Source organism: Poecilia latipinna, unplaced genomic scaffold, assembly GCF_001443285.1.
Source record: "Poecilia latipinna isolate Pla-1442-1.1 unplaced genomic scaffold, P_latipinna-1.0 Scaffold940, whole genome shotgun sequence".
Lineage (NCBI taxonomy): Eukaryota > Metazoa > Chordata > Actinopteri > Cyprinodontiformes > Poeciliidae > Poecilia > Poecilia latipinna.
Genome location: NW_015113556.1, coordinates 95,311 through 118,133, shown reverse-complemented (window position 1 = coordinate 118,133; position 22,823 = coordinate 95,311). Strand labels below are relative to the sequence as shown.

The window sequence follows — 22,823 nt, the reverse complement described above, 5'->3', positions numbered from 1 at the left end:
ATCGATCACTAAAACAGTCAGTCACAGCCTTAAACCAAACACTTTAATAAGGCTTCATAGATGGCTCATCGATTGAAAACATCCTAATTCCAGTTTCAGACCTAGAAGCTGAAATAATCAGCAACTAGAGTCATTAGAGTTGGTAAATAGGTCGTGCAAAGTAAGAAATCACCTCTAATTAAAAAGAGTTTTTGTTCAAATGTTGTGTAAGTGCCATTTTTGATCGAAGAGTGCTTGGAGGCAGGAGTCTAGTACGAGTCCACTTCCATGGCCTCTGGAGCAGGAGCACATAACATCCCCCGACGCTGTGCCATGTCCAGACTGTTTCACAGGAAGTGCCGCGAATCATAACCACAGCCGTGTACGAGACAACTCATGCGTACACACCCAGACACACAATCTTTCTACCTAATTTAGTTCTGCAGCGGGCAAGGCAGCCCCTTCCAAAATACGTCAAGGAAAGATGACTTCCTTAACTGTAGGCGAGAAGCCAGAAATGGAACAAATTCATCCAATCAAACCTCTTACGCGATCATTCAGGGCAATGTGCTGAGGTAAGGTCGGGCCTACAGGCTGCTGCGACGATGAACGAAATGAGTGACGTCGACTTGTATAATCCATCAATAATACGTTCTGTTGAACAGCTTTCCTCCAGAGAGTTCCCTGGTTGCAGTCAGCAACTCTGTCTGGAGTCCAAATTCAAAGCAAAAGTTAGATAAGACATCAGAATCCATGTGAAAACATAAAAACAGGTTCTAAAAGTTTTCAAGGTCTGAAGTGATCTGAAATGCAGACGTACTTTGAGATTGGTGATAATACACAGGTTTTTGAATGCTTTGTAAGGTTTTGTTCTAAACTGCAGATACTCAAGATGGGCAGCTGAAGAGACCACACCCATCCAACATAAAAATACTTTATTAATCCAAAAGGGAGATTAAATGTTTCTGTAACAACATATCAGACAACTTTCTTCAAAGAGTTGTTTGTAGATGCTGACTTCTGTGACCAGGAAGGATCTCCTCTATAGCAATCAGTATCACAGCAAGTCAGAAGAAGTCTCTGACTGAAGAAACTCTGCAGTTGTAAAAACAGCCTCATGAATAGGATGCTCAGGGTTGCCCATAATTTTCCTGATTTTAAGAAGAGACGCACAATATATCGGCAATGACATCGGTATCGGACGATTTTAGTCATTTTTTTAACATATTGGTATCGGCCTGGTAAGTAAAACTGGGTCCATATTGAAAACAGTGTTTGTATCTATGTAAATTACATTAGATAAACAACTCTGTCTATACTGTTTATTTAGTAATTATATAATCAGTGTGGATTTATTTTATGATTAGAGGTGTACGATATATTAATAGCATTAATAGTAAATAAGGACTAAGATATGCTGTCCCCCCCCCCCATATCGGTCCCATAAGTAAAACTGGGCTGAAAATAATACCCAATGTTTATTTCCAACTGAAGCAGAGAAGCAATGTCGGAGGTATACAAACAAGTAAACAGAAAAAATGTAAAAATGAAAACATATCAAAAGAATAGGTTTATGCAATATCAGTAAGTTTTGGATATTGGCTATAAAGCCAATGTTAATAACGAACAACAATATCGGCAGAAATGTTCACGTTGGTGCATCACTAAATGTTACATTTTCAATCATGCTGCTCCTGTAGATTTAAGTCCTTTAATGGGACGACGGAGAAAGTTCTGGAGTGATGGGAGTTTTCTCCGGCTCTATGGACGGTAAAGTTGTCCTTCATTTGTTGCTGCATAATGTGTCTTCACTTTTCCCTCACTTACAAGGTTAGTTTTTAAATGTTGAGAATCTCACACTGTCCCATGTCTAATCAATGCCCACTCAATGTATGCCCCTCAACTTGACATGCAGTTAACCAAACTACAAGCAGCTTCTACATGTTGTCTTTCTGAAGCAGTGTAGAAAAACCCTGCTTACTCTTTTTTTTGTCTTTTTTTTTCAATAAAAAGCACCACTTTTATTGAATTGACACGTTTATTCATTCCACCTTTGGCATTGCTCAAGAGTCCACAAACAGGAAGTAACTGTAACCTAAACCTAGCCCATACTGTTATTTCCATGCTAAAACTTTTTCCTTTCTTTTTTGCCAAACTTAGAGAGGGCAGTTGGCGAAGGTATAAAATTGGCTACGTAACTTCCAACAGTGACTCATTCTTCTAGATTTATGGTGTGTGTATATATATATATATATATATATATATATATATATATATATATATATATATATATATATATATATATTTGTGTGTGTGTGTTGAGATGGTGTAGCTGCAATGATCAGCACATTTAATTGCTTTACTGCCTAATGCACCATTAGCCCAGGCCTCATAGTCAATTATCTCCTCAGCCTGAGGTGAGACCACCACATTAACTTCTGCCCTCCTCTCCAACAGAAGGAGCAGACCAGACAGCTTCACATCTATTTAGAGCATCTGATAATAGAGTCATGAGGCAGTGGGAGCCTGTGGTTCGTGACAGTGGAGCTAATCAGAGAATTTGTTTGGAGAGTCGGGGCATGAGGCCAACCCATGTAGTGCAGCCAAGAACCCCCAGCCCCCAAACAAACCCGACATCTCCAGGTCTTTCAGATGTCAGTACCTCGGTCGGCCGTGACCCCTCGTCGACGTCTCGTGCCCACCTGCCCGACCCCGACCCCAATGCTGAGGTATGACAATCACCAGGTACCGGAGTGTAATAAAACCGGACGACTGACACGAACAACACTTTAAAGGGGCCATCAATCAGCCAGCACAAAGCGCGCAGCAGCCTGCAGCTGTCTGACGGAGGCCCACGTCTCCGCTACCTTAGAAAGGCTCAGAAGTTATTAAACTGGAGGAAGGACAGAAGCAATGAAGGGCAGAACCTCACACCTTATTATTTAGCCCGTTTCACGTGGGTGGGAGGGGGGTAAAAAAAAAAAAAAGGGGGAACGTGCAAGTTTGCTGCAAGGCATAATAACACGGTTACACATAACTATGCTGATGTTTACAACTTTGCAGGCTGTTGGGAAAGAACCTCCAGGAAAGCGAAACTTTTTTATATATTGTCGCATTGCAACAACGGTGTCCTGCTCCAACATTGATATTAGAGATGCAATTAGAGAACCAAAAACGTCAAAGTATTTTATTGGGATTATATGCAAGAAACTAATACAGACCATTGCATACCTGGGCTGTCTTATATATAAAATGAATACATTACATTCTTTTGTCTCTGTGATGCTGCTTGTTTACTAATGCTCTGGTAAACCTTTGAAGGTTATTTATGCTATGAATTTACATACATTTAATATACCTTTGACTAACAACCAACCGTAGCTACTGGATTGTATTTACAGATATGAATGACGGGTACTTTTGCAAAACACTAAAAAGGAGGAATGTGATGGTAGTTTAGTGAATAAGGAATCTAAGTGTTTCGTGTTAATTCAAAAGAGAAAGTCACTCAGCCACTAAAACCCTTTAAAAGTCCTTTTAAACACACCGATCTAAAGTATTCTTGTTGTTTTTATCTAAATGTTTGTGCACAAAATGAGTGCTGTAGTTTAGAGTCATCTTTCTTAATAATAAACAAACATTAGAAACACGCCAGGCTGTTTGGTTCCAAGCAGCCGACATCACTGAACCCAGATGTGCTCCGTCTCTGTGGGCAAAGCTTCTCCCAAACACACAAGACGGTAAAGAAAATATTTAAGCAGGGAAACATGTGCTGAACTACTGGTTATGCTACTGACCAACTCCTCTGAACACTTTCAGATGGGCTCCTCTAATTTAGGTTTGCTTTGCAAAGACCTTTGCTTTTGGTCGCAGATGTAGAAAACGAGATAAAATGGACAGACTAAAGAATGCTTTAAAAACGCTAAGGCAAACTTATGAACTCAAAACATTTTCTAAAGCAAAGAAGTAAAATCAAAAGGCTTTTTCAGACATTTCCTAAAGCCCCAACACAAAACTTCACTACAAGTTACTAAAATCAACGTATTTCCGTATAAAGTAGCTTTAAAGTACAGTGAAATAAATACACTGCATTTCTTCAGAATCACAGTGAGTCACCTAAAAGTGGTGCACCATTTTAGATAATCTTGTGATGGTGAGAGTATTGGGAAATATTGTGATGACGACATCTAGAGCAATATATGCACAGATTCTTCTTTCCTCTTTCTCATCTGCACTTCCATTAAACTGTGACCTTCAGAACTTTGTTCAATATGAGCATTTTGTAAGCATCTGTGGGTTTCAGCATGTCATATTTAAGACCTTATTAATGCCACCTTGGATGAAATTCAAGACCTAAATGACTAAATTCAGGGGACGGTTGCGTTACAATCAAGCACAGCAAAAATGGTGAAATTTTCTGAGGTCTGTTGGTAGTTAAGACTGTTGAACGTGTGGACACTGAAATATTACACAAATATTACACCCTGAAAATATTACACAAATATTACACCCTGAAATATTACAATAGATTGTAAAACACAAAGAACATCATACCGACATTGTGACTATTTTCTGTATTGCTTCACCTGTTTTTGACTTTTTCAGTCAAAGATAACTTCGCGTCTTGTGGTACAAGTCTGAAATTCTTCACAGTTCAATGTAATTATTAGCCAAGATCAGATTATGGCTATATACGAAGCTCATTCCTGAAGATAACATGTTTCTTTGAAGACGCTAAAACCTTAACTTAATACAAGAAGAGTAAATGTGCCCAGACGGGGTGAAAGCCACAAGGGTTGGTATAACAGCACTGCAAATGAAAGCCAGGGAGGCAGACTCTGGCAGTGAATTTCTTTCCAATTTTATGCAAATAAAGAGGTCTTCAGAATGACTAGATGTTGTGCGCAAATATCCAATGAAAGTTAAAATACAAGAGATGAAGCTGTTTTGGGTTTTTTTTCAATTGGTGCGTGGGGGACTGAAGAGTCATGTGGAAAGCACGGCTTTCAGTAGCTGATAAAGCAGCCGAGTACGACGAATGCATTGTCTGAGTAGATCTCGATCCTCTCACCTTGTAGGCTCGATTTATCTGAGCAGCAGCCCAAGCTGCATATTTGATATTGTCCTTCTTCACCTTGGCACTGACTTTGGGACTGGCAGCGATGTGACTTGCAGACTGTGAGAAAAACAGAAAACGGGGAGGAAGACGTGAAGGAGAGAACAGGGGAAGAAGTGTTCTACTATCAAAACTTGGTGAAACGGCAATGAAAAATTAAAAATAAAAGGTAATTGAGATGAATCTGCAACCACTCTTACCATCCACCACTCCACTAGTCATTGTGGCAGAATGAAGAGAAAAAACAGACCTTGGCCTGATGACACAGGGGGAATCATTTATGGGGAGGAAAAAGTGAGTGCTTTTAATGCTTCATACGCAAATTGTCACTTAACGGGGTCTAATTTCTCCAACACCATTGATTCTCTGTGATGAAAGGACTTGTATGTTAAAAAAAAGAAGAAAAAAACCGCCTATTGCACAGTGAGTAGAGTGCCTTGTGAATCACAGTCTGTGCCTGCCTCGACAGCTCCCCTCTGAACCACAAATCCCATGTCTTTCCCATGTTCCTGCCATCATCTCCACACAGCAAACCCCAGAAGACTTAGCCGGCCCGTACTTCAAAGCTCTCTCTTCCACTGTGCTGAAACCTTAACTACATACCAATCAACCTGGCCCTGTTGTTTTGAGGAAAAAAATTGGTTTGGCTTCTGTATTTTTCTTTTCTTTTTTTTTAGTATGCCTTTTCTTTGTTTCTATTTTTCAACTCAATAGAAACCTCAGTTTGGATGATGTCAACCCTGACAGGCTACCCCTGAATAACAGCACGCTCCATTATGGAGGGGAATCCCCGTGCATGTGTTGTCAGTAACTCGACCGCAAGCCAACTGTGGTCAGTGCTACCAAGTCCACTGTCACACTGACTCACAGGGTTTGGGATGGTGAAAGTTTTCTGCCCTTTCACTGAACTGCCTGCACCTGTCAAGACTGAAAAAAGAGACAATTACAATTTCCAAAGGGGAAAAAAAACACTCAGACAAACAAATTTCTATATCAGATGTGAATATTTCCTGAGAAAGGGGCTAAGATGCCTGGAATCATCCAATTTTATGATTTTTTTTTTTTTTTTTAGTTGACCAGGAAACTAAAAAGCATAGCTAGGGACTAAAAATCTATTTTAACAGCTGGCTATTAAGTTTATTATCATAATAATATTAAGTGGATATTATTCAAGTACTGTATTTTGCATATTTTCCTAATAATGTGTAGCCCTACTAATAACACTTTTCATTAGAGAAGTCATCACCGAGTGAAGAATGCTTGGACAGCTACACTATATTGCAAAAGTATTCATCTGTCTATACATACACATCTTTAAGTGACATTCCCATTCTTAATCCCTATGGTTTAATAAAACACCTGCGTGCTCTTTATTGTAATAGTTTAAACTGTGAAGGTCTTCCACAAGTTCCAGGGACGTGTTTATGTGAATTTAGACCTTTTGTTTTTCCTGAAGTGCATAAGTGAGGTCAAACACTAATGTAGGACGACAAGGCATAGCTTGGAGCCTCCACTTAAATCCATCCCAAAGGTCATTGGTTCTTCCACACCAAACTTGGCCCTTCATGTCTTCATTGACTGGTTTGTGGACATTGGCAACAGGTCATGGTTAGGGTCCCCAACCTGTTTCCACAAAATCATCGCCATGAAACTAGACAAAACGTCTTGGTTTGCTGATCCATTAAGAGTTCCTTTCACTGCATCAATGGGTTTGACCCCAACTTCTGCTTGTCAATCAATGCATTATGTTAGGTGATGCCAGTAGCTTTCCCCTAATGTACCATTGTCATACACGTACAACTGAAGGGGACCCAGGTTGGTTGTGTGGGTCGCATGTACCTGCTCCCTGAAGGGAAACCTAACCTGGAAGGTCTTGACCCACTTTACTTGAGGCTACAAGAAGTTTGGAAGTCTGTAGCCATCGACTCTGCCGGTAGCAACTTCTCCACACTATGTGGCTTTGCATTCTTTGCTCTGTGATTTGACATACCTTCATGGATTACTGGCCGTTGTTCCTAGTCGCTTCCACTTTGTTATATTTTCACTAGCGGTTGACTAGTTACATTTCCGGCATGGAAACGTAATGAGTGGATTTATTGGACAGGTGCCATCCTATCAGACTACCATGTTGGAATTAACTGACTCTAGGAGGGCGACCAGTTTTTGATGGATGTTTTAGAAGCAAACTATGCTTAGACACTTTAACATTAGCTGGTAATCTGGCCAAACACCACATTTGGCCCGTCAGACGTTTACAGAACACAGACTACTGCATGGCTGTACATCTTTAACCTGACCAGCCTAAGGGCAACACAGACAAATGTCTTGAAATAGAACCTGTCCTGCTTGTGGACTTGCTGCCACCACCTCTGTGAGGTTTGACAAGGTGTTGGCCGCTCTGTGGTGTTTAGACTGCAGGAAAACTCCCAGTGGAGAAAGGTGAAAACACTAGAGTTTCCTTCTTCAATCTGAAACCTTTATTCTTGGCATTGCTTTGTTTGTGTTTTTATGTCACGTCTCTCTTACATGTATTTTACTGGCCATAGCTGACAACATCCTGTTTAAACAAATGCACAGATGGAAGGCAGTTTCAACTCGGGCCGCAATCAAATCAGCACTGATTGGATAATTTGCCATTGACAAAATACCTGCTGAGGTCAGACCGTTCTTGCTGATATGTTTTTTTCTACTACTTGTTTCTATTTTATCTAAATAGAACGTGAAGCATTGCTAATACAAGATTTTGGTTAAATAAAGCCCTGCAAAGGGGGACACTTTTCCAGCAGTGGGGTTCAACGTCTGAGTCAGCAGCGAGATGACCTGTCTGAGAGCCCCTTCTGTTTTCCCCCCACAAAAACACACACACACACACGCGGTCTTACTTAACTCTCACTGTGGCCAACCTTAACCTTGACAAACCACAGGTTGCTAAAATGGTCCTGCTGTTCTTCCCCCCAGCCCCCCACTTTCTCTCTCCTTGTGTTGCTTCTTTCTTTAAAGCAAGGCAGTACTCACCATGTACAGGCCAAACAAGGCCCTCATGTTCCGGTTGTTTAACCTCAGTGCCTGGGCAAAATATTTTCTGGCCAGCTCCAGGTTTTCCATGCCCCCTTGTGTGTACTTCACCTGTGAGAGAAGGCATTAAAGCAAGGCTTTTACTAAAGGGCAACTTAAGCAATGACAGCACGACATCTGAACAAGCAAGCCATGACCACCTTGAGTAAACACATCTGCTTTAATGAGTCTACAGTATGTTCCCAATGACATTGAGTGGTCCTGCCCTTTAAAAGAGAAATCATTCGGGTTTCTTTTTTATATCACAGATGCCTTTAAGAGGGCAGATTTTGAAGTGAGGTTGTGTTAAAAGTTGTAAGCAGTTACTATCGTACTTGCAGTGACTCTCTTAGTATCTTTATTTAGCATACATCCAGATTAGTTTGACTGAAGCCAAGAGGAGCGACGACCAAAGCAGCAAAATTAACTCCTGCTCCAAACGGATTAGAGCAGTTCATCCAAACACAACACAAGATAAAGACAGCAAAAAGGCCCATAAAATGGCATTTACATAAGAAGTGTGACCTTTTTGACATTGGAGTCGTGTTAAGATGGTGGAAGATCATTTTGGCTTCGGCCCCTGACAGAGAATAGCCGTTAGCTTAAGGCTCTGAAACTAAATCTGGATTTAAACTAAATGAAAACGCCAACAGCATAGGATATTTACTGTTTATAACGTAACCTCACTTAAAAAAAAATAGTAATAATAAAGGAGCTTTAAAACTCCATTGAGTTTTAAAGCTTAAAATATTTCCTTTCTTATTAAAAGAGGGATCTCAGCATTAACTCCGCAGCCTGCCCTCAAGGTTGATGATGAACTCACCTCCGCATACTGTTCACAGTACAAGTGATTGTGAGGATTGGTCATCATCAGCTCTTCCAGACAAAACGCAGCTTTTCCATAGCTGTGGAAATGACGAGGCAAACAGTAAGTCAATAGATACAGCTCAGGATGAGTCATCCGTTAGCTTGCCCACCAACCTTGAAATGCATTTTGAAACTCACCAATAAGTTTCAGGATTTAAATCTTAGCCATCACGCGAGATTTTAATCTGTTTCCCAGTAACTGACATGCAACATATTTACATGATCAGGGCAGAGGGTACTCAGGCTCTTCCTTTCCATGCCATCCAATGTGATGATTTCTCGTTCTCCCTTGAGGACACTGGGCACGACTCTTAGATGCGCGTTTAGTTTTTGTACTTCTCTACCTTCCTCAGCTCAGCACCACAGGTAAAGCAGAAACACTAATAGGCATATGACAGCACTTCTTAGCAACACGCAGCCAAACTGTTGTTCTCACACTAATCTACAGCAGTTTCCGCTCTTAAAACAAAGTTTTCCTTTTCCAAAAACCATCAGGATAATTGAGAAATGGACTGAAAATCCTGCTGTTGATCCAAGTCAGTTGGTTTTCAGTTTGACTAGAGCTGACCAATGACATAACTCTGATGTGGATACTGTTACTGGGGAAATAAGACTGAAAATTAGCTTCTTCTTTTTTTCAGGGTTACTGAGGTGTTTAAAAATGTCTCATAAAGAAGTTAGAAGCAGCACAGAAATATGAGAAGAGGAAACTCTTTCAGGAGAGCAACACTTTCTACAAAAACCGGGGAGATTTAACAGCACAGCAAAGGTGTTTCATTTTATTCCATTGAGTTTTAAAGCTTAAAATCAGGATCTATATTCTCTAGTCTTTATAGAAAATTTTGTTTTGGTAATGCTAGCCTAGGTAACTTAATGGCAACCCTGTAATCAATTTTTATTTTATTTAAAAGAATATGAATACTCTGATTTAGTGATTCCTCTTTCACACATGCATCCTGAACTCTGCTCTGGTCCCAATCAACACTCACAGGATGGCTTAAAGACAGATTCTTAGTGATGCTTTAGAATTTATATTATTGTTTCTAAAGCAAAATTGGTATCAGCAGTTCAAAGTTTTACAAAACCATAGATTGTAAGTTGGCAAAATTCTGAAAATGCAAGTCTTTCATTCACAGCTCCACAATTGCAGAATTTCACTTAATATCACCAGATCGCTACTTTTTTTGTTTTGCACTAATATGTAATTGACTTTATTGAAAAGCTAGCAAGGGTATGTTAGCAGTGAGATACCGCTAGCATTAACTGCCAAAAGTCACACAACGCAATGAAGAGATATGCGTGCAACTTGGTAAGACAGATATGGCAGCTAACAGAAATGTATCAAATTAAGTGCTTTAAAGGCTGAAAATGTTTGAGATTACAACCTGTCTGCATTTTTTCATATTTTTTCTTCTACATTTAGATTTTGGAAGAGGCTTAATGAGGAAAAAACTATTGCAAAATTTCTTGCAAATATTTCTGAAGTAACAACACAAACATTTTTATTTTGATTGCAAAAAAAAAAACAATTAAAATCCTGGATGGGCTGTCGAATAATAATAATAATAATAGTAATAATAAAAATATTAAATGATTAACTAAATAAGAATACACTTTTGTGCAGTAAGCAATGCAGGCAAGCAACTATTTGAAAGGGGAAAAAAAGCGCCTTTCTATGCAGGGATTTACACGGAAATTAAGTCAAACTTCAATATACTCAATAGTTTTTGTTTACACATTTTTTGAATTAGACGTCTTTTCACATGACTTCAAACTTGCATATCTTCCATCAAATATCTTCCACTGTGTTTGAAGAATGAAGGCAAATGTTGGGATGTGAAGAGAGCCATGACTGAAATGCTGAATGCGAGAACAAGAAAAACTTATCAGCCTGTTTAACATCTTCCATTCTAACCGGTTGAAAGATTAGCAGAATAGCCAGGGAAGGAAGGTTTGGGACACAGAAAGAAATAAACATTGGGAAGGAGTTGAGTGGAAGGGGGAGATCAGAGGGCTTGAAGGGTTGAGGGGCTGCTTACAATTACCACTTCCTTTCCATAAAGACTTTCAGATGTGCTTGTGCAGAGGCCGAGGCTTGCATCAGAGCTCACCCCGTCAGCCATCAAGCTGAATCTTGTGCCGCATCCAGAACCCTAACCCCTGTGTACTCGCCGTCTAAGCCATCTAAACTCCACTGTTACCAAGCTGCAACCCTAAAGCGGGTTCCTGAATTAACTCCTAACCAGGGCTGCCTTAGGGAAGGTTGTAGCCGCTATGATGTGTGAGGCTGCAGGACTTGTTTTTGTTTCTTTTGGAGGCTAAGAAAACCGCCAGCAAATGCTCCCCTCTGTATTTAACGCCACACTCTCACAGTGTAGGAGACAGAAATTGATTTAGATTTGGCGAAATGCATTTGGGGGGAGGGGAGGATGCGGAGAACCAATTTTGGGTTGTGAGTAAGGCTGTGACTAACGATTATTAGTAGTAATTGTTATCAGATAAACAAATTGGCATATTCTGCAGATTTCTCACTTAACCACGTAAGCCTTTTCTTATACATTAGAAATATGTTAAAAGATACTAAAAACAATTCAGTTCCTTTAAAAAGAAATATGTAAACATTTTTTTTTTACCTAGAATCCCATAACATAGTATTCCTTTAAGTGGACATTTGGTGATTTGTAGATTAATTAACCAATTATTGCATCAACTGATAAATAATTGGGTAGGAAAAGCTGCTTAATGGCAGATTTTGGTGTTTCCCTCTAGAAAAATCATTATTTTTTACAAAATTTCAACTATGACACTTTAGGAGTTCTGTGTAGAACATATTTACAAAAGCTTTTTTGTTTATATATCTTGTTTGAAATATGTATATTTTTTTTATAGTTTTGGTTTAATTACTGCTCTCAGTGTTATTTCAGCAAATGGCCCTGTTTTAGTCTTTATACTCAAGTCAACGATTACTTGAGGTAATTACTCAACTAATTACTAAATTAGTTGACAATTATTTCAATATTTGATTAATCACAAGTAATCACGATTTATCTGATTAATCATTTCAGTTATGAGCTCATGAGCTTAATATTTTATATCAAATTCAAAACCAGAACCTGAGATTAATATTTGCAAAAAGCATCATTGAAATATTAACAACTTGGTGATTCTTATTTAGATGGTGTGTTTGTGTTTGTGATGCAACACTTTCAGCATCAATGCAAACACACATCACTTTGCTTATTATTAGCTTCCAGGGAGTTGGACATTGAGGGAAGGACAGTTTTTTTTCTCTCTTGCACAATTCAACAACAACCCGTGTTTTCTCTCGCAGGCGGCTCGGGGAGGCAGGACGAGCAACACCACCTTCTCCTGGGAATTTCACAGCAAGTGTTCTCCTGCTCCATCCCTCTAGGAAAACCCTGGTGATAATGCCTGGCCGGCCGGAAGAGGAGGAGGACGGGAAACAGGGAGTTTGTAACCCAAAAATAAAGAAAAGAATGAAAAGAAATTGACACGCCTGTAGATAAGGCTCTGTGGGAGTGAATGGTGTGATATTAGAAATGTTGGGATTAGCCGGGAGATAATGGTCTCACCCTTGGATTTCCTCTGGCCGCTACAGCCATCAAGCCTCCCAGACAAAAGCACCAAATATCCAATAAGTAGCTGTCTGACGGCGCAACACATTCCTGCTGCCACTACCTTTGTACCGGAGCAACCACAGAGACAAGTGTCTACACAAATGGCTGCAGAAAAGACTTAATGAAACGGCAGACACTGCTCCACTAACCTCTGAACCTTCAAACAAGCTCAGATATAACAAATCTGGCACCAATAATTTCATGTTTGTTTTGGGGGTTTTTTAAACAAGGCTTTGGTTTGTCCGGAAATTCATCTTGACCATATGCATATATTCGCCAGTGGGAGGCCAGGGAGCGTTGAGGGGCTTAAGACTGAAATCCTATCAAACTACTCTTATGTGACAAACATGGACAAAACTCTATTCAGACCCCTGGCTGAGTTTGGCATCTCAGACAGTTATGTTGTGGCTATCCAGCAGCTCTCAAGAGATCAAGCTGTCAGACTGATGCAAAGCGCCATTTAATACCAAAAACTTATTGTTTAAGTAACAACTATATTTTGCTGGGGGAAAAAAAGTAATTTGGTAGAATAAGATAACTATTTTATACACTGACATTTCTTTAGTGTGTTAGAATGTTCCAAAGTGCCTTTTATTTTATTGAACCCTGGGATCTTATATCATTTACTTTTGGTTTAAAATAAATACAGTAGTTGTCCTGAGGGAGAAGCAGAAATAGCTCACAGACTGTTAATGATGCCTTACATCACCATCTGGAGAAAATGCCCTGCTTGTATGGTCTATTATATGAAATGGGTTGTAATTGTACAGGTTAGTAATAGCTTAACCAGGAAGAATGGGAGCTATTCATATGTGCTAATTGATTAGAAAGACATAAAGCCTATAGTGCCTTGCAGGAATATTCACTCCCCTTCCCTTGAACTTCCACACAATTTGTCACGTTACAACTGCAAACCTCCAAAGTATTTTATAGCGTGATAAATCGGCACAAAGTAGCGCATAATTGTAAAGTGGAAAGAAAATGATACATGGTTGAAAAAACAAAAAAGAAGACAGGTGTGGTGATTTATTTATAATCATCCTCTACAAGTCAATTCTCAAGAAACACATTCGGCTGTATTGTAGGAATGATGTGTTTTGGGTTGATGTGAAGTGTTAGTTTTCCACTAGTTATAGCATTTGTAAATGTAGACAGGCAGACCCAATTACACTGAACACCAAGCCAGGCCATTATTTTCATTCCACTTAATAATTATGCACCAATTTGTGTTGTTTCATCACAAAAATCCCAATAAGATCCAAAAAAGTTGGTGGGGGTAAAATGAAAAAATATTCAAATGTTCAAGGTGTATAAATACATTTGTAGTTCACTGAACATCAGAGGACAGTGGGTAATGCGGCCTCATCTAACTCTATCCTGAAGCTGACCCAAACGATTCACAATGTTTGAAGCAGAATGAACCACATCTCCAACTCACAATGTCCTTCTAGAGAAAAAGGGTACATAATTACCCCAGGGCTGGGCGCTAAAATAATAACGGCATCTATCGTGACAGACACGTGATAAACAGAAAATATGCCCGACAGAATTTAGATAATTTCACTGAACTCCGATGCAAAGCCGCACAGCATTCTGGGTGATGTGGGCAGATGAAAGGCTTTAGCAGCTTAACCTTTCATGACCCAACTAAGAAAGGTTGGTAGCATCAACTAACTCGCTAACTCTTTGGTAACAAAGTGGTTGCTAGCGTATATAGCAACAAGTTAGGTAAGCTAATGTTGCTGAACAACAAGTTGTTGCAAAACATGCGCAGTAGCTGTTTTATGATGCTGTGTTGGTCTAGAAGGATTTGGGCCCAACTAGATCATCAAAGTTACTAATATCCATTAATATTAGTGGGAAAATTAAGACATTTTCCCATAACTACGCAAAAAGAGACTCGGGGTACTTACTCATGTTCATTGATGTAGAGCTCTGATAACTCATGCCATGCTTCTTGGTCTCCAACAAACCTGGAAGTGCAAAAACGAATTACGTTCCTTCTCTTTTCGAACAAAGTGAACACATTCCAACTAACTCAACATAATAGTGCCGATGCTAACTGAAAAGCATTAATAATCGTGGGGATTTGTTGCCTTTATTGAAAGTAGACTCGTCTTTAATTAAAATAAAAGTTGGAGCAGATAAAGAGGCTGAAAACTCACTGCTCCAGATACTCATTGAGTTCCCTTATGGCTTCAGTGCTCTTCCCCTGGGCCCTCAGTATAGAAATCTTGCGCTTCCTTGCTGCCTGTGGAGGAGAGAGTAAACAGGATTAACATCCCCGGCTCAAGTGTTTGTGTGCACGGCGGTAAAAAGCTCGAGTGAGTCTACGAGTTCCACTTCTTCAGCGCGCCACTGTGACTCTTATCCCTTCGCTGTGAAACAAAATAGAAGAGAAGCCAAAATGTTTCCTGTGTTATAGAGATTTTAGAAGATATGTTTTTTTTTTTTTTTGTTGTTCGTTTCTTTTTCAATACAATTAATGTGAAACTTGCATGAATATCCGTCTACGGAGGCATAATTGGAAATTGGTTAGTGGCCATGTCTAGCATGAGATGGGCACACATTATGAGTCAGTGTTTGGTAGCTGGAATGAGCTCAGTGGCTGAGATAAAGCGGTGACTCATCCTCTTACCAAGTGGGGAAAATGGCACACTCCCTCAAACCCCGACGTCCGGCTTTCCTGCCGGCGCAGCACGCATCCCCAAGCTGCACGGGCCTCCGACGCGCATCAGCTGAAAATTGCTTTCCGCCTCGTTTTGAAGCTGGAGCTGACCTTAAGGTGGATTAGATTCTCATCAATCTGCATTAGGAAGAATTACCCCTGCTGCTCTGACTTTTCCAAATATTTTACTCTCCCCTCACCCCACCACCTCTTCCTCCTCTTCTTCTTCTCCTGCTTCTTTTGATACTAAAGGGGAAAAAGCTTAACAGGAGGTTGCTGCTCCATTAGCCGCGCGCTGCCCCGCCACAACCTTATTTTATTTATGGACTGGCACTTGATTGAGTGGGGCTTCCTCTCCTACAGTAATAACTGAAACCGTTGGGGGGCCGTGTATGACTCATGTCTAGGGGACTGTAAATTTGGGCCTCGTCTGACACTACCATCAAACAAAATCCACTTATCCATCAAGATGGGATAGAGACCTGCTGAGAGACTGCAACCTCATCTGACAGGCAATATTTTAGCCACAAAGAAAAGGAAAAAAAAAAAAAAGAAAAAAGAAACACAGGGGCACACAGGACAGCGAACATCTTCATTAAACAAATAAGAGATGTTATTCTTCAAATCTTCAAGAGGGAGAGCATAATTTATCCAGAAGTGGATCTAATTCCAGACATTTGTGGATAAACCTCAGGAATCGTCCGACGTAAAACGCGACAGAGGAAATGCAAAGAGAGCAGTAGATTTTAATATTAATACTATTTGTGGTTTCGCTCGATGTTTAATAAAGTACTAAACTGCTATTTCCGTGTGGGAAAAAAAAAAATCCTTCTCGGAAGGTAAAACAAAGAGACAAACACTTGGCTAGCAACTTGATGTAGGCATTGGAATATATCAAGCAGTGGAAGGTCTAAAGAGATTGAAATGCTTTTTGGAAAAGCTCCTTGGCAAAAAAAAAAAAAAATCCTTAGCAATTTTTGTTGATTCAACAATTTTGGTTAATGTGCACCACATCTATTCCACAGTCTGTAATTACAACAGCTCCCTTTCCAATCTCTGCTTCACATGCTGGGATGCCTCGCAAGTCTTCCTCGTGAGCTGCCAATTTTCCGCCATCTCTCAGACCCATCTCCGGCACAATCTAGTGCTCCGTGGAGAACGCTGAGGGAGGAAGGTGTCCCCACCCTAAGACAGGTGGGCTAAATGAGGTCATTGTGTGTTTCACACCAACCGCCATCAATACCCTTATAGTGAGGAAAAGCATTGTGGGAAAAAAAAAGAAAAAAAAAAAAAAAGTTGAAAGTTACCATAGGGGAATGAACTTTGAGTGTTTTGTTCCATTCCCAGTCCCGTGTTTGAGTGACAGCTTAAGCCCGACAGGGTGGCAGGCTCCAGCGAGCAAAGACCAGGAAATGGACCGTTCCCTTTCCGAATGAGTCCCAGGAGTCTTTAGGTGGTGGAGGAGGTGGGATGCCATGGGAGTCACTGGAGTCACTACTCCCACTGTCAAAACAGTGGGTGGATGCACGGTGGCACCAACTCTGCATTTACAGCCGTTCCAAAGAATAAACTGGATGCAAAGACGAGATAATCTAATAATTCTTAATTTTGTGTGTTTTTTTTTTTCCTGTGTGCTCCGATAGCCAAGCAACAACATTTTGTTGCAAATTTCACTGTTAATAAAATAAGTCTAGTTCTAACATCTACATCTGTATTTATTTAGATTATGACAATTTTCAGCTTGATTGGCCGTGACCGGTGCCCAGCCAGTAAGAAACTAAAAAACTAAAAACTTTTCAGTGTAGAAGTTGTCACTGATCTAAGGTGGTTAGCAAACCAGTTTAAGAGAGATGGAGAAGTTTGAGAGATTAAACTAACAAGGATGTTTACAGTGTAAAAGAAAAAGTTTGGAATTTAACTGTGTTAATACTAAAAATCTACATCCCAGTGAATCTTTTGCACTTTTTTTCTTGAGAATCCCACAGACCAAGTATTGGTTAATTGTTTCAAACCGAGTTAACAAACTGAGCTTGGAAATTATTTTAAGACTTAAGACAAACCTAAGTTTTAAGTTGTTGCAGCTCATTTTCTTGATTTGTATTGAAAATCAAGTGTAAGCAGAATACAGGTGCTAGTACAGATAAATACCAGCTACTAAATAGTATTTCAATTCAAGGGGAAGCGAAAAAAGTGTATACTTCATAAGGCCATGACAGAAAATAACAGAGAACCATTGCCATAGTCAAAGATGTTAAAGACAGCTTAGAAAGTAAAATCCTTGGTCACTGTCTGTTTTATGATTAATAAAACACGGTGTGATGTCACATATCCCTATATGACTTACTATAATTGGCTGGTTATGGCAGGAAGGCTAGACAAACAATCTGAACGATGTTCGAATGTCTTGTGTTTTTGTGTCTTGTGCATTAGCAAGTCACACCACTACTTACGATTCAGGTTAAGATACAATCTAATAGTTTTCTTTAGAAAGCAGCATAGTTCATAATTCATTGTCTTTAGACAAAACAAGAATGTGAAGCAACACCTGAAAACTTAGCAAAGTGAAAAAGAACTGTGTTTTCCTTTGTTACCACAGGAGCTAATGGTATAGAATAAAACTATATTTGACATTATTTTGCAAGTACTATACGTTTTAAACGCATAGCTGGATGTCCATCTGAGAGAGATATTGACCAAACCTTAACCAGCCTTGTATCGATGTGTCAGAGGAAACTTGTTGAACTTTTCTGGGAAAGTTGGGGACGGCCGTAGCAACAGTGAATCCAGGCAAAGTTTCTTTGTGAACCTCTTTCAAATAAATCACTCCCACAACAAGCCACAAGTACTGAGGGGAGCAATTACCAGCAGGTCCATTATGCGAACGGACAGTCACGTGGGAATAAAAGAACAATATCCCAACATGCAAGTCTTCCCCCGTAATGAACTGTGAACTGAATTCAGAGGACAAACGTCCAGTAGCGTTCTGTACAAAACGCTGTTTGGAGTTTACCACAAAACAGACGTTTCAAGTGAAGTCAACGAATGACAAAAAAAAAAAAAAAGAGGAAAAACACGAGAATGTGGATCAGAAACTTTGGGACCCTAGGAGGTCTGATAAATCACCACCTTCAAAGACCGGACCTTTATTAACATTTCACTCCCAAACATATATAACACTGACTAAGATCATGAATCACCTCTCAGTGACCCAGCCCCACACCCTAATCAGTCTTCAGCCGTGTGTGTGTGTGTGTGTGTGTGTGTGTGTGTGTGTGTGTGTGTGTGATAGGCTGATCAGTACAGTGATTGAGAGCAGTGAGGCCAAAGAGCTCAACTTAGTGAACTCCTACCGCTAACACCAAAGTCAGGCAGATTTAAAGCGAAGATGACGACGTGAAGCCGAGTTTGAGGCTAAGCAGGCAGATTTGTTGTCCACCTTACCGTGTTGGTGGGGTCCTCCTGCAGAATGGCGTCGTAATGTTTGTTGGCCTCGTCGTACCTTCGCAGACAAAACAGAAACAGGTAGAAGTTAGTCGTGGGAAATGGAGTGAATTTAAGGTAATGCTTACAGCATGGCAGAAGGCTGATTGAAGTGAAGGCTGCACAGAAATCATTTTGGCTTTGTTAGTCGTGCAGCTCACACTGTCACATGGCAATTTCACCTCAAGTTATGAACACAATAAGAACAGATCGAACCATTTTTACTATTGCATGCAACCGTTTACAAGTTCACTTTGGTTTAAATGAATGAAACTGCTGCTCTTATGAGTTTATCTTGAGAGTTTTCACTTTATCTAGAGCTTTAGATAAAGTATTTATACCCGTCAAACAGCTCGCCCTTTTTCAGATTTGTATTCGTCAGGGTGTGTACGCTTTTCTCACAGTACAATTCAAACACTTTTCCAGCAATTTCAAAGGAAGTTACCAAACTTTTCCAGCACCACACATTGGAGATAAAAACAATTTTAAAAAAAAAGTCTGTCTTGTTATTTTTTTGTATGTAAACTTCAGGTTTCAATTGCAAATAGACATTTCCAAATTTAGGCTTACAATCAAAGATTAAATTGCACTTTACTATAAAACCGTGCAGGTCGAATAACTTCTAATGAGTTTATACAGAAATCAACCCAAGTGAAGACACCTAGTTGAAATTCAAGCATTTCAAGGATTTGAAGGACCCACATGAACCCTGATTTTTACAACAGTTTAAAACCCCGCATCAATCCTTCTGATTCACAGTCAAGCACCACTTGCATTGTTTCATCTCATCAATTCAAAACAAAATACATTGAAGTTTGTGGTCATGAGACACTTCAGCGATAGGGAGGCTGTATGAGCTATAAATACCAAATAATGTAGGAAAATCTGCACTTCACTTGTCATATCAAATCAGGCACCAAGGTGTGACTGCCGACTGTTTTCTTCAGCGCTGAAGCGCCGGCAGCCGGAGCCGTGGCTCTGTGACCAGAAGCCATCCCACCCACAGTCTGCAACATACAGAGGCAACTCTGGTTCCCATTAGCAATGCACAGCCCCATTTCCAGCCCTGACGCTTCCCTCACATTCACTTTATTACTCAGCCACACTTTGGGAGATTTTAGATGGCACCAGGCAACCACTCACGAGCCACTTTGATTTGCTTTATTTATTCAAGAACCAAGTGTGTGTTTGCACATGTGTGTGTGTGTGTGTTGAAGAGGAAGGGCTATACTGTTTGAAGTTGTGTCATTCAAGTGGAGCTCTGTCTGCAGCCAATTAGATCCTACTGTGCAGTTTATTTAATCTGACAGAGCCCGAGCAATCTTTCTCAATTATCACATAAACTGACATAACCAATAAACCAGCAGAGGTGATCCTCGCCGAGTCATAAACAAACCGAACTGTCCGCGCCGGGGCCGACCCGTTTACGCCTCGTCCTCCAGATCCGTATGCCGAGTGTAGCAAAGTGTCAATATTTACCAGGCTAAGACCTTTTCGCAGGAAAGAAACCAAAACAAGACAGTAAAAGTGTAAAAATAGAGAAAAGGAGGGAAGAAATAAAGCAAAAAAATAAATAAAAAATAGAAATGGTGGTAAGGAGCAAACAAAATGAGAAAAGAATAGCACAGAAACCAGAAATGACAGAGGGACCCCTGGAATAACAGTGGGAGCCGACCGCTTCCTTCCCGGGAATCCCTGACACAAGCTAAAGGGCCACAGGAGCACGCAGGGCTGAGTCGCTGCTCCCCGTCCACCCACCCTCCCCACTTCTTCTTCTTCACGACGAACGCCGGGCGATCCAATATAAACACAGCATACTGTACATAAACACGCCCTAGTCGCAGCACCACTTAGGCTCTGCAAACACTTTTTCCTTCCTACCCTCATCTCCCAATTTAATCACACAGAACCGTCTCTGGTGCTGCTTTTCTTTTGGCTCTCTCTCGCTTACCTTTCCAAAGCTTCCAGCCTCATGCCCGTTAATCGCTTCACTCTGTGGCTATCTGGAAACTGCTTCCTCAGTTCCTGTAGACAGGTCTGGAAGGAAGTGGGGGGGGGCAGAAAAAAGAAGAAAAAAAAAAACAGACCAATTCAGGCAGTGGTATTTTTATAAAACACTTGTTCTCATGCAGGTACCGTAGAATTTCCTAGGATTTGTTCCCCATTTTCTTTCTATAAACAGAAGTGACTGGTATAATAACCTGGCGTACCGCCAGCCGCCCCCCTCCTTTGTCTGACGACAACTTGTGGTTAGTCTGCAACTCATCTGGGAAACTTGCAGCCACAAAGAAGAAAAATAAGGATTCTTACTGCAACTTCTTTTATTGCTTTTCCACACAAAGGTGGAGTTTATACCATATGATCCAAGTCAGAACTGCTACAGTGCCTTTTAAAGGCCTGAGGGTCACATTTTGTCATGTTTCAATTAGGATTAAAGCGATTAATCGGCTTAATCGTGACTAGTTGATTTTCGAAACTATCAACTAATTTAGTAATAAAATAATCTGTTACTGGAGTGTACAGCTTTTATAACATGCCAATGGCTGTGAGAGCTTACTGAAAGCAGCCAAAACTGAATACAAACACATACATTTTGGATTTAAGGTGGAAAAAAAATCCACCTTTGTTTTTGTTCTACCCATAATTTCATAAGAGGCCTAGTTTTAGCTTCACCCGGATCACATTCTATAAAAAAAATATATATATCTTATATATATCTTCTATTGAGCATTTTTTTTGCTATCCATTAATCAAAAATGGCTAATGTGGTTAAATGAAAAATATGCAGAATGTGCCAATATTTTTAACCAATTCATCGTCAGGATAATCGATTATTAGAATAATCGTTAGCTGCCGCCCTACATACAACTTGAGCTACAATGGAATGGTTTAGATCAAAACATATTCATGTGATGTTAAGGCTGGTGAAATCCTTCCCAGCATCCTTTTCTTTCACTTCACGATTATACCCAACTTTCTGTTCATCTATCAAATGTAAAACATAAAATAAAAATAAAAAATCAATAAAACAGCTTGTAGTTAGTGGTTGTAATGTGACAAAAAGTACACTCATTCAAAGGTTATGAATATTTTCACAAGGCACAGTAGAAAAAATATAATAAAAAAACATCCTCTGCACTAAACTGAATTAAATGGAAAAATCTACCGAGCGACTTGGATTGCTTCCACAAGTCATCAGCTCAACTAAGGTCCTTTGTTTTGTTTTTATTTTAAGCGTGGCAGCTGGACTGAGAGGATCGCCAACAGACAGCTCATTTTAATAAGTAAGTCCTGCCTTGTTCCTCCTCAATGAATGCCACATTTATTAATGACTAAACACTTCCGGTACCATCTCATGTCTTTTGTGCTGTGCTTAAGACCTAAGAATACTTAGGAACATTAATAAAGCTGAAGAAGAAAAAAAGTCAGAACAACTAATTTGCTACAACCTCTGAATTCCAACTATTTTTTTTCCTAAAGTACAGACGGAGTCAAATAAAAATGACTTTTTATTTTTAATATATATTTTTTTTTAATTTGGCAGTGCGGGGTGTAGAAAACTCGAACTGGCTGTGACAGGGCGAACGATTAACTTGTGAAGCTTTCTGGGCGTGTGAGGAAGTGTGGCGAAAACTCACCAGAGCCAAGTCGTCCCGACTGCAGTCCAATGCGGCGATCATCACTTGCTCATAAATAATCCAGACTGGGCAGAAGAGAGACAGACAAAGAGGACAGTGTTAAATGCCCTTTCCATTCGTTATGAACACACGCAAAAAAAAATAATAAGATCCTAAATTCTACCTGGTGTGGAGTTTGCCCTTGAGAGCAGCTCCCCCCCCTCATATAACCAGCCTTCCAGTTCACTTAAAATGACTGTTGCATTTCATTTAACTCAGAATGCTATGTTACTAAGGTAGTGGTGTCCACACCTTTTTGCAGAGGGGGTCAAAACTGGCAGGTCATGAAGTTCTTTAAAAAAAAAAAAAAAAAAAAAAATAAAAAAATATAAAACAAATTTTTG

General features: G+C 40.0%; 1 protein-coding gene across 1 annotated transcript in view; it reads right to left on the bottom strand.

Moving 5' to 3' along the window:
- Positions 1-22,823, bottom strand: part of emc2 (ER membrane protein complex subunit 2) — a 30,991-nt gene that overhangs the window by 1,043 nt on the left and 7,125 nt on the right. Inside the window, exons 3-10 of the mRNA XM_015049337.1 lie at positions 22,441-22,505; positions 20,754-20,839; positions 18,764-18,821; positions 14,820-14,905; positions 14,568-14,627; positions 8,973-9,054; positions 8,111-8,221; positions 5,051-5,155 (exon numbers count right to left, since the gene is read on the bottom strand). Of these exons, the coding sequence (XP_014904823.1) occupies positions 5,051-5,155; positions 8,111-8,221; positions 8,973-9,054; positions 14,568-14,627; positions 14,820-14,905; positions 18,764-18,821; positions 20,754-20,839; positions 22,441-22,505 (653 nt within the window). The remainder of the gene's footprint in view (positions 1-5,050; positions 5,156-8,110; positions 8,222-8,972; positions 9,055-14,567; positions 14,628-14,819; positions 14,906-18,763; positions 18,822-20,753; positions 20,840-22,440; positions 22,506-22,823) is intronic.